At 35.6% G+C, this 21,534-nt stretch overlaps 1 protein-coding gene across 1 annotated transcript in view; it reads left to right on the top strand.

Annotated features, from left to right (window-relative positions):
- Positions 1 to 21,534, top strand: part of MCM9 (minichromosome maintenance 9) — a 429,077-nt gene that overhangs the window by 120,440 nt on the left and 287,103 nt on the right. Inside the window, exons 12-14 of the mRNA XM_089412073.1 lie at positions 17,284 to 17,381; positions 19,454 to 19,519; positions 19,811 to 19,903. Coding sequence (XP_089268199.1) covers positions 17,284 to 17,381; positions 19,454 to 19,519; positions 19,811 to 19,903 — 257 coding nt within the window. The remainder of the gene's footprint in view (positions 1 to 17,283; positions 17,382 to 19,453; positions 19,520 to 19,810; positions 19,904 to 21,534) is intronic.

Raw genomic sequence — 21,534 nt, 5'->3', positions numbered from 1 at the left:
TGGCCATGAAGTCTTTTCCCCTCCATTGTCGTCATTATTCACATAACACCTATCGATTGAAGGGTGGACTGAGGAAATATTACTTCCCCTTAGGGGCTAGAAACACCGAATAGGGTTGTCCTTTAGCCACTCCTACTTAGGGAGGAAACAACATTGTGAGTTCAAAGCTTAAATTTTGGAAGGGAAGCCTTATTTGAAGTATTAAATAGCTCTTTACATTCAAGCTTGGTTCACTTAGATGAAAAAATTATTATTGTACCTGATGACTGGTTGCTTTCACTAGACTTTGTGTTGTAATTGTTAGGTGGTTCCGCAACCCAGGCTTTGGGCACCTTACACATAGGTACCCAAGCCATTTGAGAAGTGTATGACACCCACAGGTGAAGCATTGAGAGCCATGGGACTCTAAGCAACAATAGAGCATCACACACAGCTTTGGGCACCTGCAACACCCACAGTGTTTTGGCACTTTGCCCAGCATTTGATGGTCTTTGGGATGATGCACCTGGACCTAACATGCCACCAGGACGGCCTTAGCACTTTGAAAGGGGTGGTAGCTGATCTAGGGCCCAAATGAGAATGGTCTCACGCCTTGAGACATGGGAGGGCTAGCACTGCTTTGGAAGCCCTCAACATTGGAGCAAAGATGGACACTATGCACCTTTAGAGACCCATGAGAACCCTCTTATAGTGCCTACTGAGCCATTGGCAAAAATTTGAGGGCCAACCCTTAAAGGATGAATTTTGGATGCTTCTACATCATTCTTGGAACCCAGAAGCACTAACACATGCCTATTGGAGCTCATTTCATTGATGACGTTAACTTTATGATGTCGTACGACTCACACATGTGGGTTCTCACTTGATTTATGTCTAAGCTAGTGGGTTGGCTTGTAACCCAATGCATCATTATGGTTTTACTTGTTTTCCTTGGGGCTTTTAAGCTAATTAGGATCTATTCCTCATATAAATAGAGGAGAGGACTATTGCATTTCTCATCATCATCACTTAGAGAGTTCAACCTCTCTTAGGAGAATTTCAACTTTCATTACTTGTGGGAGAGATGTGACCTATGGAAAGAATTTTGTATTGGAGCTATCTCTTTTTCTTTGGAGAAGTTATCTTGGATCAATTATGGATTATTCATGCATGTTATATTGTAAGTGAGGCTTGTATTTGATAATTTTTTGTTTTATGTCTAATGTATGTAATATATTGGTAATCTAGGGTTTTTCTACTATGCCCTAATTTGTTGAAAGTTAATTATATAGAATCTAGATATCATTGTTGCATGCAATACTCATTGTAGAACATGTGAATGTTATTCCCTTTGTTAACTCATGTTGTAGCTCTCGCAAGTGCCTTTGATCCCTCACAAAGATAATAGCTAGGGATATGCTAGGGCATCAAAATATCCTTACTCCTTTCCGAGGATTAGCTAACCTTAAACATCCATAGACTCCATCCACCTAAGAATAAGGCACTGGCCATCCATTGTTGGTGATCAAATCAATTTTCATCCATAATTGTTTCTCTTTTCTCTCTCTTATCTAGTTTGGCCCCTATAAGGCCAAGCAATCGAGCTAGGGCTTGGTGCGAATTTTTAGAGAAGAGGAATTTTTGGTGTTGGAGAGTCTAAACATCAAAAGGATAGTGGTTGCCACAAAATCCTTCCTTTTGGTGGGCATTCACTTCAATTTCGCCCCGTTGACCCCGTGTTTGTCTACAGTCCAAGGAAGCAAGGTCCGAAGACGTGAAGATTTTTTTTCAAATTTCAAAGTCATTAGCCGCCACAATGTTATCATTGTAAACCCAATTTTTGCAAGTTGTAATTTAAATGGTGCTAGTATTACTGTTTGATTATGTAACAACACCCAGGTAGGCATATGATTTTGGCGACGAATTTCACCTTAGGAGGTTTTTTAACCTCACCGAATTATGTGTGTTTCTAAAAACAGATAATCGACAAAGTTTTTCTTCCAGCTTAAACCCAAAGCTAGGGTGGAATTCATTGGCAAGGTCTTAGGTGAGTCTTATTGTTGTATCGAGTCTTTGTAAAAGTGGTTTGGAAATAATTTAAGCACATTTGGCTAAATTATTTTATTACAGATCACTTAGTCTATACTAGATCATATTGTGTCGCAGAATTGGGTAATTTTCATGAGGGTCTATATGTAAAGGTGTATTCCCCCTTTCAGGGTTGAATTAATTGTAATATCTGATGTAAAAAATATTTTAGTGCATGGTCCTTCATACTTGGACATTATGGCTAAAATATTTGAGGGTGGAAAAATTATCAATCCCCTCTAGTGTTAATTAATTAATTTTTCTAACAAAAATAAAATTAAATCCTAAGCCAGAAAATTAATTAATTTAGTGTTAAAATTAATTATAGAGAAATTAATTTTTCTCCAAGTGGAAAATTCATGGGTCAAAGGAAAATTAATTTTTGGATTTCCTCAACCAAGGGAAAAATAGACTTTTTAAGAAAATTTGAGCCCTTGGACCTTGGTGGTTAAGTCAAAGTCAAAATTTTGAGGAAATTAATCCAAAATATTATTTTTTGGATTAATTAAACGTGGGTTTTAAGGAAAATTCTAATTTTTGTCAAAATTAAAAATTAGACGGTAGAGATTAAAAGATCATCAAGCTATTTTCAACGATCGAGATTATTTTGATGGGGATCAAGCCAACTAGCTGTTATTTTCAACTTGGAGGGGTTTTCTCTATAAATAGAAGCCATTTTGCTTGTATGTGATATCTTTGGATGATGTAATTTTTGTAATGTTGGTATTGAGCCATTGCTCTGATAGGAACATTTCTCTATCATAATGAAAGACTTTGGGGTTCATTTCACGGTGTTCTTCTTCCATTGATCTGTGGTATGTGCTAGTTATGTGCTATCTGGATAAGCATTAATATCCAGAGGTATCTTTGTCATTACCTCTAGATCTGATTAGGGATCTTTGTCATTAATATCACCCTTTAAGAATTAACATAAGATAGAAAAAACATATCATGTCAAATCAAGATTTTGTTTGAATGATGGGTACATTTTTAGTAGGGTCATGATAGAGGAGTTCGACAACCAATGTCACTAACATCAAGGTACATAGAGGGATTGGTGCTCTTGATTAAATACGAGTTCCATATCTTAGTACATGACAAAATCCAATGGAAACATTGCAATCACCCCAATCCTGAAATCCTAAAAAATTGATGAGTCTGCGGGATTTTGAATGAGATCTAAACTTCTACTTTCTCCATATGAAATCCAATGAGGTCGGAACCACTCTCAAACATCCCCAGTCATTTCATGGTAATGTTAAAAATTTAAGTCACTTTTACTTTAAGAATTTAACATTACCATGAATCGCATATCAATACTAGGGCCATAGGCTTGATGATTAGGCTATCCCACTCAAAAATGATTGTTTCTTTGAAAGAAAATTGTGTTTGGAATGTCTTGCAAGAAAGAATATGCAAAAAAGGCTAGGGAGCGAAATTTTTTTTAGGGAGCACACTCTCGAATTGCTCCTCGTGCTCCTGGGGTTGCTCTTGAAGGGAGCGCGCTCTAGGAGCGGGTTCGACGGGGGGGGAGCCGCTCCCCCGCAACCTTGGTTTTGTAGTCATTTCAGCCAAGTTGTGGAGTTATTCAACTATTTTTGAGCTAATTTTTTGTGGTTGCAGGCTTGGAGCTTCTTTAAAAATTATTTGGCATCGATGTGGGGTAATTTGCATCAAGAATTTTGAGTTTATTGGGCTAACACTTGGTTTTTCACCTTAGGTAGTCTTTTGGGATAGGGTTTCGAGGGCCAAAGTTGACAAGGAAGGCCTCAACCAGCCATTGGTGCCCTAATTGTGGACATAAGAGGGTTGATCTATTTGTTTTCAACTGACAATTTGCGTTGCAGGTCATTGGCCCAAGTCTTAAATCACTTGGAAGACAACTAGTCTCCAAACTAGGCCATTAGGCCCAAGGGTTTGCTCTCTTCCTCCATACCTTCCTTGCTGTTCTGTTATGCATATCTGAATCATTTTATTACAGCAGTGTATTCAATACTAAAACACTCTAAATCTAAGCCAAAATCCACTAATTAATCATATAAGGCATTGAAGAATACTCTTAAGTCACTAAAGATTAAGTCTTGGATCATATTGATTGCTTGCAAGTGGATTTTGTGAGTTGTTTAATTAGTTTTCAGATCTGGTTCATATGCTACAACTAGTGTTGTAGGAACCGTCCCCCCTCTAAGGATCCGGAGGCAAATCCACATCCCATACGGATCTGCCACCGATCCTTCGGCAGAACCGCGGCTTTTTTTGGCGATTCTTGGAAAATTAGATCCGTGGGGGCCCGATCTGCGGATCCGGAAAGGATCGGGTGCGGATCTGTGGAGATTCGGGCATGTATCCAACGCGGATCGCGAGCGGATCCGAGAGAAGGTGGACAGTTCCGCGGGGCTTTTTTTGTTTTTTTCTTCGGAAATTTTGAATTGTTATGTGAGGAACTACACTTTCCGAATACTCCCAAGATGCCCCTTGATGCTCCCTAGACGCTTCCTAGATGCTCCCTAATGGTAATGTTAAATTCTTAAAGTAAAAGTGACATTCTCCTTTATCTTTCATTTCCATCCTTTTACTTAAATTTTTAACATTACCATGAAATGACTCAGGATGTTTGAGAGTGGTTCCAACCTCATCAGACTTCATATGGAGAAAATAGAATTTCATATCCCATTCAAAATTCAACAGACTTAACAATTTTCAGGATCAATGGGATTGTGGCATTTCATTGGATTATATCATATATGAGGGCATGTGATTGGCATTTAATCAAGAGCACCAAGCCCTATATGTACCCCAGTGTTGGTGTTATTGATTGTTGAACTCCTTTGTCATGGCCTTAGCAATTATGTACCCTTCACTCAAGTCAAAATCATTGATCAAGCATGTTAAGCTTTCTCTACCATATTATAAGGCTTGGATTAAGTTGTTTGATCAAAATTAGACAATGTTGACTAAAATCCCTATAGAATTGAAGTAGAGGCAAAGACTAGACAAGAGAAGAGGAATCTAGATTGCAGATGGTTGATGCTAGAATAATTAATCATTTCTGAGCATAATTCATCATTTCTAAGAGCTGTAACATTAGCTTAAGGTCTGATATAAAAAATTGTGCTTATTGGAGTCAAATACTTGCTTTATGTCAATTATATACCAAATGACCGGATGAACAATTGTTGCTTAGAGATGCTTTGCTATCCTATACGCTATGCACATTCTACAATCTAGGTGAGATGCAAAAAAAATAAATAAATCCTGGTTTATTTTAATAATATGCTTAACGAAATGTGTCTCTTAATCCTCAGTGGTTTTGAGGCTAGTCTCTAAAGTATATAATAGAGAGAAGTCAAGGCGAAGCAAGCAATGGTTTGGTTAACAATACTTCACCTTGAATGCTAGCTAACCGATGTCTCCAGCGCTGTAGAGACTGTGGCTCTGATGACTACAAGGTCACCGTGTTAACCACTAGAGAGGGTCTATCCTTCGCAAGCTAAAAGAAGAATGGTGGCCCTATTTGTCTATCAACCAAGCTTATGCTTGGAGGTTAGTTAATTAATACAGGACTAGGACTAGGATGCAAATGCAAGATGATTATTGCTCTTAAGGTGAGATTACTTTCTCAAGTACTTAATTACAATGATGCGAATAGAGTACTTAAACAAGAAATGAATGATAATCCCAACCACAAGAAAAAATGCCTAATTTTAATAATGTCGGAAAATGTAACCAATAGACAATTGCTTAAGTGATAAGTGAGACAAGATCAATGTAATCCACAAATAACCAATATGCCAATAAGATACTTAAGAAGTAGAATCAGATGTCTTACTCACAAGAGATATTCAATTTAATCATGAACCATAAATCCACTTATCCAATGGAAAGTAAAGCATTTTTCCATAATGTCACTTAGAACAATTAGCCAAGGCTTTTATCAATTAATAAAAACACTTATGTGAGATAATGTAAGAGTGGAAATTAGATGCCAGTAGTGCAGAAAAGAACTCTAGATCAGCCAATAGACATGAGATTATAGCAGTAAAAAATGTCCCAATCACACAATTAAATGTTTACCCAAGTTTCATAAAATGTAAGGAACATAAACCAAGTGAAATTAGATAAGCTTCAACACTTTTAACACAGCTGCAACTTTTTATATCAGACCTTAAACTAATGTTACAGCTCTTAGAAATGATGAATTATGCTAAAAAATACAAGCCCTATATCTAATCTATAAAACTTGCTAAATCAACCAAGTGGCTAGGCCATTCAGTTGTGTCTCTTGGGTTTTTTGGTTGCCAACAAGCCTTGCACATTCTCACATTCCATAGGGACTACCCCCCATAGTCTGCTGTTGGGAGACAGTTAGAACAGAGAAGTCAGGGATCAGAGTGACAACCCAAGACCTGATCGTTATCGCATCTCGCTTGTGCAATTTGAGGGACCACACACCCATAATTTCCTATTCCCTAATTGTTTGTTCTAGGGTAGACCCTAGTTTAGTGTTAGCTTCAACTTGGGGGCTTTTTGACTGTTTCATGTGCCTTGTCCTTGTTGGAACACATTGTGGGAAACCCTTTCTTTGCATCTAGACCTTGTTCATCCCAACCCTCAACCTATAAATCAAACCCTAGGTCTTGTGTTGCCCTAATTTGGGCTCTTTCAAAGAAAGTGAATCACCTCCTCTTGGAGCCTTGTGCCAAAATTGTGTCTTTCCCTTGGAGGCCTCTTTGTCACATTACACCTTTAAGCTTAGAATACCTATTAGGTCACCTATATACATAATGGGACTCCTCCCATTGGTGAAAGTCCATAAAGAGTAGGGGATTTTGGCTTGTGGTGATAGTGGGCCATCACCCCTGTTGACCACTACGTGTCAACTTCCCATAGCAGTACACCCCCTTTTTTCGCAAAAGGGATAGCGCTTAATCGACATGTCCGTGCCATTCGACAGTCATCGTCGACCTGATCATGTTATGTTGTAAACCCAGTCTGCATGTGTGAATTGTAAATAATCTTGACAGAGTTGAGCCATGTATGTAAATTGCCTAGGTGGACCTAATTTTCTAGTGATAATCTACATTCCGGAAGGTTTTTTGTCTCACCGATCCATGATTGGCAGAGTTTTCCTTCAGCCTAACCTCAAAGCCAGAATGAATTTTGTCATTAGAATCTAAGGGGAGTCCTAGTGTGTTGATTTGCTAGATTATATTTGGTCGCAGAACTGGGTGGTCCATGAGGGTCTATGTCAAATGGGTTTTCCTCCTTGAGATGTAAAATTGTAAAGTCATGATGTAAAGTGTCTTGAGGGTCGGAAAATGTTTTAATCCCCTCGTAAGTCCTAAGCCCTAGGTCCTAGGTAATTTTTCCAAAGGCTAAGTTTGAGGATCCAAAAAATAAAAATTAAAGAAATTAAAGAATTTAAAAAATAAATAAAAATAATAATAAAATTTAAAAAATAATTAAAAAATAAAATAAAATAAAATAAAATTAAAATAAATAAATAAATAAATAATAAAATAATAATAAGTCAAATTTTTGAGTAAATAAATGCAGAATTTTAATTTTTTAATATATTAAAATGCATTTAAAATTTCGACGGATGAGATTAAAAGGGATTTTGATCCTCATCGACGGTCGAGATTAGTTTGACATAGATCACTCGAACTAGCCGTTGGGAAATTTTCCTTTAAATAGTGTGTTAGGGGTCATTTGAGATCAGATTGGATCTGAGAGTCTGGTGCTAAACAAAGCTCTCTTGTAGTCATTTTTTGTGCAATAAAGAAAGACTTTGGGGTTAAAAATCTTGTTGGTGTTACTCTTCTCGAAATGCTGTAAGATCTTTTATTTTCTTGCATAATTTTATTTTCAGTCATTGATGATAGTTTGATGAAGATTGATCAGGCACAGGTATCTTGTCTGATCTTTGGGGTTTGAATGATAGTTTAGATTCTGAAATATAATGGCAGGTATCTCCATTTGATTTGGATTTCACTATTGTTTTTTCCTTCTATGTTAATGGTTGATTTTAAGCTGTGCAGGAAATCTTAGTTTTGAGTTTACCGGGCGTTAGGGGAAGTTCTCGGCTGAACCAACCAACTCCCGGATTGTGTTTTTTGAAAGAGCCCAGCCAGTTCTTGATCCTCGGCTTATCATTTGAAATTTTTCATGAATGCATGAAGGGTTTTCTGAAGTATCTCACATTAAATTGAAATTCTGAAAATATTACTGTGGATTATTGACAAATCTGGCTGCTTAAGAGTCGAAAATCTGTAAATATTGTAAATTTTTAGCTGGTTTTAGGGTTTTCAGTTTTGTTTCTGGCACATTTTACTTCTCGGTGTTCTGTTTTTTGCCATTACAGGTTGCAAGTATAGATTTTAAAAGTTCTTCAAGGTTTTCCATCAGGCAATCAGGGTTTCCATTATGCAATCTAAAGCAGGAAGGGTTTAAAGGTTTAATCAATTTTCCGGATTACAGGTCTGCTACTTGTGTTTTTAATTTTCAATGCCGCCTAGGTTTTAATGCTGCAGAAAAATTTTAAAATTTTTTTAGAGACTGCAGGCATCGCTGCTCCCTTCAGCTTGCACAAAACTGGCGTATTCAGCGTTCCACGCATCTGCATGCAGCTTCATTTCATCATTTTTCTCAGCTTTTTTCAAACCTGCAGAATCGCAGCTCTAAGCTGCTGTACGCATCCCTACCTTTGCGTATCTCCTGGCTCTGTCCCTCACATGCAGTTTTTCTCTTCATCGCTATCCAAAACCAGATCGCAGCACCTTCAAACCGCATTTCAATACTCCACTCAAACAACCATCCTCAGCTGCGTTGTTGCTCCTCTTCACCTGCGTGTAGCTTTCATCGCCGTTGAAGCCTCCATTGATCCACGCAGACCCTGCAACGCTGTCTTGCTTACGCGGCTACCTCACGCCCAATCCCCAGCTACCCTCGTTTTCGCCCATTCTCAAAACTGTAGAGCGGCTAGCTGCCAAGCTCCCAACGCTGCCGTCGAAGCACCTTTCTGCAGCCTCATTGCCCGTCACACCTGCGCTAAATCAAACAACAATACACTTCAACTCCATTTTTTTATATTTGCGTTAAGATAGTTTGGGTTAGTATGGTTTGATTTAAAAAAAATTGAATAAAATTTAAGAAATTGATTTTCACTTTTCTTTTTGGTTATATTTTGATTTGATGAAGTGTTAGAATTAGACCTTTTATTTTTTTTTACTTAGTTTAGATCTTGGTTTTAGAATTAAATAATTTTTTTTTGGTTACGCTTTAATCTTAGCACTAGATATATTAAATTTCATTTAGTGTTTGTTTTAAATTACATTTGCATTAAGTTTAGATTGAAATTTAATTACTTTAGATTTTAGCTTTATTCTATATTTGATTTTAAATTTAGAATTAAAAAAAAAAGTTATAAAACGCATAAAATGTTTCTTTAAGTTTAGTTTAGATTTTAGATTTTATATTGTTTCATAGATAAGGTGTTAGTTTTAATTTAGATTTTATGTAGGATCTTAATTTTGTTTAATTTTTAGGCTCAAAATTTCATTAAAAAAAACGAGGGTTCCTTTTAGGTTTAGGCATAAATTAGATTTAATTTTTTGGTCTTAGTTCAATTTTTATTTCTAATTTAGTTTTGGTTTTATTTTAAAATAATATAAAAAAAAGTCATAAAAATAAAAAATAAAAAATAAAAAAATATATAAATGAATAAATAAAAATCTGAAAAGTTCCCATGGTTTTAGATTAGATTTTACTATTTGTCCTATTTTGATTTTTTATTTTAGAATTTTATAAAAAAATATAAAAAATATATAAAATTAAAAGCTATTTTGAAAAAGGCTAATTAAAATTTGGAAATTCTTTTTTAAAGTCTTTTCTCTGTTGTGATGAAGTTAAATGTGCTTAAGATGTTTATATCTGGAAATTAACTATTTGAAATCTGGTTGGCATTTAAATTTCGTGGTTGTTAAAACATTAAATCTTTAGAAATTTAATTGTTGGATCATTATTAAAGCATTGTGTGTTTATTGAACAGCTTGCATCGCCTGGGATATTTCGATGATAAATGATTGTTTTACATGGTTTATACTTCTGAAACATTTAATAAATAATCATTTAATCATTAACTCCATAAGGCACTGGTACATTAATTTCTAAATCAATCAAGTGCTAGATCGCCTTGTTCTATCTCCCAACCCAACTGGTCCACAGCTGGTCTTTATTCATCCCATAGGGTCTACCCCCCTTAGCCGCGGGAGACGGCTTAAACGGAGAGATCGGGGATCAGGGTGACAGCCCCTGATCTGAGCGTTGTCGTGACAATTTGTGCGACAACATTTTTTGGCACCGTTGCCGGGGACATTTTATTCTCGTCGTTTCAACGACATTCATCTTCTCATTTCTCATCATTCTTTCATCTTTCTCATCTCTCATTTGAGCTGGCAGATTCAACATTTTTTGGCATCATTTGGATCTTTTCATCACCTTATTTTTCGTCATATCAGCAATTACTCTTCAGTTTGTTTCTTGTTTGGGTGGCAACTCCATTTCTTTTCATTTATTTTTCCCAGACAAGAAGCCTCTCTCATATCAGCTTGTTTGTTGCTTTTTGGATCCTAGAATTAGATTCATTGTTCAAGTGGCGACTCCACTTCTTTCAAATCTTGATTTTCTTGAGCAGGGATCTCTCTCTATCATCCATTTGGTTCCTCGTTATTCATCATGGATTATTCGTTTAAACCATGTCATTTTACTGATGATCTCCATGATTTATCGGAAGTGGCCATTTCTAAATTACCTTTGTTCTCGGGTGGTGGTTCAGTCGCTGTTAGAAGGCATTTATGGAGTTTTTATCGTATAACGGTCATGTATTGTAGACTTCCTCAATATGATCATGAAGATGTCAAAATGCGTCTATTTGTCCTTTCTTTAAAGGGTGATGCTTTGAATTGGTTTAATAATTGTCCTGAAGATTCTTTCACTTCATTACAAGACATTGTCGATGCTTTCAAAGATAGATATGGTGATCCAGATAGCTTGCCTTGTGCCCCTAAAATTGTGCAACGGAATGAAAGTAATCTTATAAAAGGTCCAGCTGTCGATGAAAGATTTCAAGACAATTCTTCATATCAGAATGTGTCATCCACTTGTACCATTGCAGATCAAATCCATGATACTGGAAAAGCAGGGACAAATTGTAAAAACAGTGTTGACAATGAAAAGGAAGATCAGAAGCAAATTATACAAGAACTAATGCAGCTGGTAAAAAATATGGAGATCAATCAAACTAATTACGCCAATGATGTGAAAACTTTATGCATCCACCTGGAAAAACGTAATAAAGAGATGGAGATCATGCAAAATCAACATACTAAGGAAATTGAGGCCATGAAGATTAATCATGACACAGAAATTAGTTTTATGCAAAGCAAGTTGTCAGGCTTGGAGGAAAATAGGACGACCATGAAAGCTAATCATGATAGGGAAATTAATTCTATGCAAAACAAGTTATTAACTATGGATGAAGAAATGACTATCATGACATTCGATCATAATAATCAGTTAGCTACCATGCAAGCAAATCATAAGGAAGAGATAAACTCTATGCAACATTGTTTGATGACCATAAAGGAAAAGAACGATAAAGTAATAAAAGATATGGAAGAAGACCATGCCAGGGAAATCTGTGCTATAAAGATTGAACACTCTAGTCAGATAGATGCCATTAAAATACAGGTTCAGAAATTTCAACAATGGTCAGAGGATGAAAGAAACCAGGGAACGTCAATAGATCAGGAGCCTCCTTATCTGTTACAGCAAGCTCCATCATATTATGAGGTCCTTTGTTCCACTGAAAAGTGGATAATTGAAGGTGACCTGGATAAAAGGGAAATTAATAATCAGATTGATGCTCACACGGTTAATCCACCAGTCACTGAAGATCAAGTTATAACTCATGGCACCTGTGAGATTGATCCATCATCCTTGCCAGGGTAGATGCAGAATGAAGAAAGATGTGTCACGCATATCTTACATACTTCATCTGAGAGCTTTGAAGCAGAAAGTTCCACGTCATCAGTAATACAGCCTGCCAGGAAGAAAAAGCGCAAGAGAAAGAGAACGAGAAGAAGATTTGATGCATCAGACGGCCGCGAGCAGCTTGACTTTCGGATAGGAAAAACTCCTACCATATGTAGAATTGGACATGGCACATCCAACAAGCAGCCGACAGATTTGCCTGAAAGCAGGCAAATGCTCAGTATACACTATATTGAACACATCTGATGCCATGGGGCATCCTTTGTATTGTATTTCTAACCCTACTCCTTGTTTTTCAGCATTTTCATTTCTGTTTTAGGATTAGATTTACTTTTTCATGTTGTTAGACTAGTTAATAAATGAAGAGCTTATATCTTTCATGTGCTTAATGTTATATGATGATTCTTGAATGGACGCTACTTATTTCTGTTGTGTGTTGCGTGGATGCAGATTCTGGATTCTCACATTCCTACAGTGCAGCAATGTGTCCCCAAGTAGAGCCAGATGTTGACCACTACGTGTCAACTTCCCATAGCAGTACACCCCCTTTTTTCGCAAAAGGGATAGCGCTTAATCGACATGTCCATGCCATTCGACAGTCATCGTCGACCTGATCATGTTATGTTGTAAACCCAGTCTGCATGTGTGAATTGTAAATAATCTTAGCAGAGTTGAGTCATGTATGTAAATTGCCTAGGTGGACCTAATTTTCTAGTGATAATCTACGTTCCAGAAGGTTTTTTGTCTCACCAATCCATGATCGGCAAAGTTTTCCTTCAGTCTAACCTCAAAGCCAGAATGAATTTTGTCATTAGAATCTTAGGGGAATCCTAGTGTGTTGATCTGCTAGATTATATTTGGTCGCAGAACTGGGTGGTCCATGAGGGTCTATGTCAAATGGGTTTTCCCTCTTGAGATGTAAAATTGTAAAAGTCGTGATGTAAAGTGTCTTGAGGGTTAGAAAATGTTTTAATCCCCTCATAAGTCCTAGGTCCTAGGTAATTTTTCCAAAGGCTAAGTTTGAGGATCCAAAAAATAAAAATTAAAGAAATTAAAGAATTTAAAAAATAAATTAAAAAATAAATAAAAATAATAATAAAATTTAAAAAATAATAAAAAAATAAAATTAAATAAAATAAAATTAAAAAAAAATAATAATAAGTCAAATTTTTGAGTAAATAAATGCAGAATTTTAATTTTTTAATATATTAAAATGCATTTAAAAATTCGACGGATGAGATTAAAAGGGATTTTGATCCTCATCGACGGTCGAGATTAGTTTGACATGGATCACTCGAACTAGCCGTTGGGAAATTTTTCTTTAAATAGGGTGTTAGGGGTCATTTGAGATCAGATTGGATCTGAGAGTCTGGTGCTAAAGAAAGCTCTCTTGTAGTAATTTTTTGTGCAATAAAGAAAGACTTTGGGGTTAAAAATCTTGTTGGTGTTACTCTTCTGGAAATGCTTTAAGTTATTTTATTTTCTTACATAATTTTATTTTCAATCATTGATGATAGCTTGATGAAGATTGATTCAGGCACAGGTATCTTGTCTGATCTTTGGGGTTTGAATGATAGCTTAGATTCTGAAATATAATGGCAGATATCTCCATTTGATCTGGATTTCGCTATTGTTTTTTCCTTCTATGTTAATGGTTGATTTTAAGCTGTGCAAGAAATCTTAGTTTTGAGTTTACTGGGCGTTAGGGGAAGTTCTCGGCTGAACCAACCAACTCCTGGATTGTGTTTTTTGAAAGAGCCCAGCCAGTTCTTGATCCCAGGCTTATCATTTGAAATTTTTTATGAATGCATGAAGGGTTTTCTGAAGTATCTCACATTAAATTGAAATTTTGAAAATATTACTGTGGATTATTGACAAATCTGGCTGCTTAAGAGTCGAAAATCTGTAAATATTGTAAATTTTTAGCTGGTTTTAGGGTTTTCAGTCTTGTTTCTGGCACATTTTACTTCTCGGTGTTTTGTTTTTTGCCATTACAGGTTGCAAGTATAGATTTTAAAAGTTCTTCAAGGTTTTCCATTAGGCAATCAGGGTTTCCATTATGCAATCTGAAGCAGGAAGGGTTTAAAGGTTTAATCAATTTTCCAGATTACAGGTCTGCTACCTGTGTTTTTTAATTTTCACTGCCGCCTAGGTTTCAGTGCTGCAGAAAAATTTTAAAATTCTTTTAGAGACTGCAGGCATTGCTGCTCCCTTCAGCCTGCACAAAACTGGCGTATTCAGCGTTCTATGCATCTGCATGTAGCTTCATTTCATCATTTTTCTCAGCTTTTTTCAAACCTGCAGATCGTAGCTCTAAGCTGCTGTACGCATCCCTACCTTTGCGTATCTCTTGGCTCTGTCCCTCACATGTAGTTTTTCTCTTTAATGCTATCCAAAACCAGATCGCAGCACCTTCAAACCGCATTTCAATACTCCACTCAAACAACCATCCTCGGCTGCGTTGTTGGTCCTCTTCACCTGCGTGTAGCTTTCATCGCTGTTGAAGCCTCCACTGATCCACGCAGACCCTGCAACGCTGTCTTGCTTACGCGGCTACCTCACGCCCAATCCCCAACTACCCTCTTTTTCGCCCATTCTCAAAACCGTAGAGCGGCTAGCTGCCAAGCTCCCAACGCTGCCGTCGAAGCACCTTTCTGCAGCCTCATTGCCTGTCACAGTTGCGCTAAATCAAACAACAATACACTTCAGCTCCATTTTTTATTTTATTTGTGTTAAGATAGTTTGGGTTAGTATGGTTTGATTTAAAAAAGAAAAATGAATAAAATTTAAGAAATCGATTTTCACTTTTCTTTTTGGTTATATTTTAATTTGATGAAGTGTTAGAATTAGACCTTTTATTTATTTTTACTTAGTTTAGATCTTGGTTTTAGAATTAAATAAAATTTTTTGTTGGTTACGCTTTAATCTTAGCACTAGATATATTAAATTTCATTTAGTGTTTGTTTTAAATTACATTTTCATTAAGTTTAAATTGAAATTTAATTACTTTAGATTTTAGCTTTATTCTATATTTGATTTTAAATTTAGAATTAAAAAAAATAAAAAGTTATAAAACGCATAAAATGTTTCTTTTAGTTTAGTTTAGATTTTAGTTTTATTTAGATTTTAGATTTTATATTGTTTCATAGATTAGGTGTTAGTTTTAATTTAGATTTTATTTAGGATCTTAATTTTGTTTAATTTTTAGGCTCAAAATTTCATTAAAAAAAAGGGTTCCTTTTAGGTTTAGGCATAAATTAGATTTAATTTTTTGGTCTTAGTTCAATTTTTATTTCTAATTTAGTTTTGGTTTTAATTTAAAATAATATAAAAAAAGTCATAAAAATATATATATATATATATATATATATATATATATATATATATAAAAATCTAAAAAGTTCCCATGGTTTTAGATTAGATTTTAATATTTGTCCTATTTTGATTTTTTATTTTAGAATTTTATAAAAAGATATAAAAAATATATAAAAATTAAAAGCTATTTTGAAAAAGGCTAATTAAAATTTGGAAATTCTTTTTTAAAGTCTTTTCTCTGTTGTGATGAAGTTAAATGTGCTTAAGATGTTTATATCCGGAAATTAACTATTTGAAATCTGGTTAGCATTTAAATTTTGTGGTTGTTTAAAACATTAAATCTTTAGAAATTTAATTGTTGGATCATTATTAAAGCATTTTGCGTTTATTGAACATCTTGCATCGCCTGGGATATTTTGATGATAAATGATTGTTTTACATGGTTTATACTTCTGAAACATTTAATAAATAATCATTTAATCATTAACTCCATAAGGCACTGGTACATTAATTTCTAAATCAATCAAGTGCTAAATCGCCTTGTTCCGTCTTCCAACCCAACTGGTCCACAATTGGTCTTTATTCATCCCATAGGGTCTACCCCCCCTTAGCCGCGGGAGACGGCTTAAACGGAGAGATCGGGGATCAGGGTGACAGCCCCCGGTCTGAGCGTTGTCGTGACAATCTGTGCGACAACAACCCCATTGTTATCACTTAGTCTAGTCCTTGCCTTGTAGGGTACCCCTATCTAAGGCCTACTAGAGACAACACGTCAAATGTGAGATGTGCTCCTCCCAGGTAGCACTGTATACCGGTAATATCATTCAAATAGAGAATAACGAATGAATCTATAAAAGGGCGCAATATATCATTCATTAATCTCATAAACATAGCTAGTGCATTCCATAGGCTGAACAACATGACTAACTCCTCATACAAACCTTGCTTGGTTTTGAAGACTGTCTTCCAGGTCTAAAAACAACATTCATGTCTAAAAACAAAGAGGATTTTTACCTGCACATATAAATTCTGGGTAGGATCTTTCAGAGGCTATTTATCTTGGTAATTCTTTACTTGTGTAAACAGTGGCACTGCTTTTACATTCTGCTTTGGAACATACTTTAGAGCTCAGTTATCCTAATTGTCATCCCTAATAGCAGTAAACTTGATTTACATTCTTGGGGTTTGATATCTCACTTAACAACTTGCGTGCCTTTGATTAAAATCATGTCCTCATTTTTTTGCTCCCAAATCAGGGATACCATTGGTACGTGATGAAATCATTTCATTTAACTTCCGGCACATGATTGCATAACATAAATTAAGGTGGACAGTAACCAGTTTCAAGTTCATAATGACACGGTGGAGTGTATCACATAGTCTCTTAAAGTTACATAGTTCATAATCTTGTGGTGCCTTTTCCATCTAAATTTTACTGGAACGATTCATGTGATTGATATCATTGAATATTAGGTAAAGTCAATGTACTTGCATATGATGCCATTGTCTTTCCAGCACAATCATTTTTTTTTCCAGAAGCAGTCTGGTTTTGCCATTCTGCATGTTCATGTGAATGTTATCCTTATGGTATTGACTAGATGCCTACTTGGAGAGTTCCATTTATTTACTATTTGTTTTCAGCTTGGAATGATTTATGAAAGGAAGTTTACGGATATCCTAGTTCTTGCTTTCAAAAGTTGACCTCATTATGATGAGGTTGAATGTCACATAGTTGTAGTTTTATGTATGGTCTTTATCATTAATGTACTTTCTACCTCTCTTCTTATTTAAGGTGGTTAGAACAATATGAACATTTTTTTTTTTTTAATTTGGTAATTTCATCTTTAGGCGGACTAATGAGCTCAAGTCAGCAATTGACATCTCAGAGGAAGTTATTGAGCAATTTGAACAATTCTGGGTGCGCTTCAAAGACAATCCATTGAAGGGTATGACTACTTGTCACCATCTATCATATCTAGGTCCTTCATGTTTCTAGAAATATGAATTGTAAAAATATCTCTTTCTATGATAGAGAACCAAAAGAATGCACCTAAGATTTGAGCTGCTATTTTACTTATAAAATCAGAAGACATGAAATAATGTAATCAATGTCTAAGAATGAATAAGGGGTAGCATAAGTTTCAAATATGTTGGACTTAGTGTAGAATGTTCATGAAGCATCTCCTTCATAGAATAACAAACCTGAGTAAGAGGTTCATATGTAAGCTATGTGATAAAACTTACAAGTTGTTGCTAAAAAAGTCATGGAGGAGTTAAGGCATCAAGTCAAAAGGTCCAAGGGTGTTAAAGATCTAGCTTAGTTGAACAATTTAGCCCCCATCTACTAGCCATTTTACGTCAATAAGAGGAACATTGAGTTTGTTATGGGGGTTAATGGAGTGTTGGACCTCTTGTGGACAGAAAAGTGACTGTTGCAAAGTGAAATCATCCTCCTTAACACATCGAGCCTCCTTAGACCAAGTTGAGACTCTTATGGACCAAATTGTTCTAAGCCAAGCAAGTCAAGCCACCTCACCTGGCCTCTGGGTCATCTTGATCAAGTCATTGAGCATCTTTTGGCTACTTTAGGTCAAATCAAATGGAACGTTGCCTCCTAAAGTGTCAAATCAAGTTAAGTTGAACTCTTCATTGTGGACAAATTATGTAATAAAATTATTTTCTCATGGTTTACTTAGTCTCCAAGTTGTGCCTGATAAATAAAAAATATTTCTTAAGAGAGAAGTCCAACTAGCCATTACTAAAGAAATTATATAAGGGTAGGACCCCCTCTTATTTTGGTAGTTGTTGAATTGTGAGATCAAATGACATAATAAAACTTTCATTGTAAAAATTATGTGGCACTGTAGACACTGTGGCTCTGATGGCTACAAGGTCACCGTGTTAACCACTAGAGAGGGTCTAGACTTTGCAAGCTAGATGAAAAAGGTGGTCCTATCTTTTTATCAACCAAACTTATGCTTGGAGGTAAATTAATTAGTGCAAGACTAATCCTAAATATTGCAAGTGCAAAATATGAGTGATTACTCTTAGGTGAGATTGTTAAATGCTTTAAGTACTTCAAGGCAAATTATCCCAAAAATATTCAATATAGAATGAAAAAGGAAAAGTACTTAACAATTACGAGGACAATCTTCACCAAAAGCAATGTTAGATGGACCAATTAGATATCCAATGCCATTGTAAAGTAATTCAAGATTAACAATCTTACAATGAACAAATGGTTATGAAATGACAATAAATGTAAAGTTCCCAAGTCTAATGTTCCTCTTAATAATGCTAAAGTGCGAATTTAGACAAAGCTTTAGTGAAGCTTTGCACTAGGGTGCTAGATTTTGCAGTAACAATACCCACATCATAATTTACAGTGTGCACTTTAAGGTTGAATGTATTAAATAAGTTCACTTTACCTTAGGAACACAATTAGTTGATGAAGTTATTGAACTAGATCTTTCACCTAAGTAGGTTGAAGTTGTCAAATTAGCCTTTTCTACCTCATATCCTACCTCAGAGTATTTGTTGATGACAAATTAGCCCATTCATTTTGCCATATATCATGAATCCATTAGCCTTTAAATTGATAGGCACCGGTCCATCATTTCATTCCATTGTTGCCCTCTTCCTTACTCTCCTTTCTTTCCCATTTCTATTTCCATTTCCACTAATTATACTACAACCACTTTGTTTTGTCAAGGCTTACTCTTTATTTTCACCTTGGGCTCTCATTCCGTAGCCTTGATAATCCTATCTCTAGTGAAGGCCACCTTGAGCTGGAGAAGAGCCAAACAACAGATAGAGGAAAAACTATTGAGGTGATGGTGGGTAGCCTTATCAAGTTAGAGGAGACTAACACTTTGGTGCTTGGGACTTCACATTTTGTTGTAAAAATGATGAATATTGTTTTCTTTACAGAGGATTGAATAATATTAAGCTTGAAGGCTTCACTGTTTCTTTTATATTTTTGCATGAAGTTAAACCTTGTTGACTATTCTTTTTGCAGGAAGAAATATAATCTTGCAAGCCATTTGCCCACAAATATATGGCCTATTCACAGTAAAGCTTGCAGGTACAATGTTTATGGTTCAATTTTTTTTGTCATCTTTACATAAAATCTATCTAATTTTTATTCTTAATTTATTCTTTTCTATTATTATATGCCTATTTGTAAGCATTGAAAGTAGGTAAATGACGTTTGTTTGCATGTATAGGTCTGTGATATAAAGGATTTGTTCCTTTACTTGCAGCTATATTGATTATGATTATTGGTGACCAATGTATGGATATGGATTAGAAGGGTTTAGAGAGAATCTCACCTGCCATAGGAGCTTTTATATTCATATTTTTTATACTACTGCAGTTGCATTGACTTTGATTGGAGGTGTGCAACAAAACGATGCTTCTGGAACAAAGATTCGTGGAGAGTCTCACTTGTTGTTAGTGGGTGATCCAGGTTTGGTTCTCTCTCTTCAAATGTATAACGGTTTTTCTGTTTTTAATTGTTATAGAGGACATCTTATATTAATATGATACTTTCATATACTATGTACAATGTAGTAGGTATATTAAATATATTTTTCTCTTCTCTGTCTTTCTACTTGTTTTTTTCAACTCTCCATGTTTTTCTTTTGGGAATTATTACAAATGTCCAGCTATGAATCTGCCTCTGACTATCAAATTAAATCCTGTGCAGCAAACACAATATCTCCCCAGAGTAAAAGCATAATCCAGTCCATTTGTCTTGCCACTATAATTGATACTCCAACTTCAAATTCCAATTTGGGTTCCATACCTTCCAAATCCATTCTTAGGTATGGAACAGAGTGAGACTCATTTGCTCAATCAGATTCAAAAGTTTCACCGATCACAAGGGGTACAAATTTATGATAGGCATATATTAAAAATAATGACTGCGATGAATCTGGAAATTTGTTGAAGGCATATAGAGATTATTGTACGTCAAATGACATTGAAAGTATTAGTTTTAGAATCTTTGGGTATATTCCATGAAGTACACGAATGTTATCAAATAAGAAAAGGTAGAATGGGGAAATCCTTAGTATATACATTCAAACAACTATTGGTCATACTTGTTTCAATTGAGAAATGAATGAAGGCATACAAGGTTTTGCATGTTCTTAACACCGGAAGCAATCACTACCAGCTCTTAGGATGTAATGTTAGAAGGATGAGAAGTATATCCAGGTCGATTCATTATGTGTGCAAGAAGTTCCCGTATTTTGACTCATGATCGCATTCATTAAACATAAAAAGTTACCTTATCTACATGCTTCATCTTACATTACCACCAATGTAATTTCTATTCTGAGTGGACAAATATTTTCATTGGTTGATCTACAAGATTTACATATTGGATCTACATTCGGACCAATGTTTTGCTTGAATCTACCCCACTATTCTACAAAATACACTTACTTCATGGAATGCATTTTGGAACAATAGAGCAAAAAAGTTTGTTGGGACAAAACTATCACTCCTTGTTTAGAAATTATGTAGATAACCTTCTTTCTTTGTAGGAAACATAAGCCTTGTTATGAATATGATTAGCAGTGTTGCTAAGGTCTTGGGAACCTTGTAGATGGACATACACATGGTAGGGGCCCACTGTCACCTCGGCCCTAGCCCCCGCTATTTAGGCCCAACAACCTCCTAAATGACCATGGGAGGAGTGTTGATTTTGTAGCTTCGGAAGGGCTAGGGCATAGGCTTGGTGTCTTGCATGCAAGAGAAGAATTCCTCTTTAGGTGGCTGTTTGAGAGGAGCTGTAGAAATTTCTGTTTTCCCACCCCGGTTTTCAGTTTCTCCTTATTTCTCCCATGTAGTTAAATGCCCATTCCCATAACCATACATTTAACAGACTGAAAAAAATAAATATTGCTGAAAACACAAATTCTGGAAATTTTTCAGAATGCTGGAAATTGCAGAATTAAAAATCAGCAATCAAAAACAGCCATTAAAACACATTAAAACACTGATATTTTTGGTCAACTTGACCCTGGAAAAACCCCCTACAACTCTTGGGGAAAACCAGTTTGAGAGCTCTTCTTTATTTCTGAAAATTGC

This window comes from Pinus tabuliformis, chromosome 6, assembly GCF_031772625.1.
Source record: "Pinus tabuliformis cultivar Carrire ecotype Pingquan chromosome 6, CPIR1, whole genome shotgun sequence".
NCBI classification, from domain to species: domain Eukaryota; kingdom Viridiplantae; phylum Streptophyta; class Pinopsida; order Pinales; family Pinaceae; genus Pinus; species Pinus tabuliformis.
Note: the sequence above shows the minus strand (reverse complement) of the source record. Positions and strands in the feature narration are given on the sequence as shown.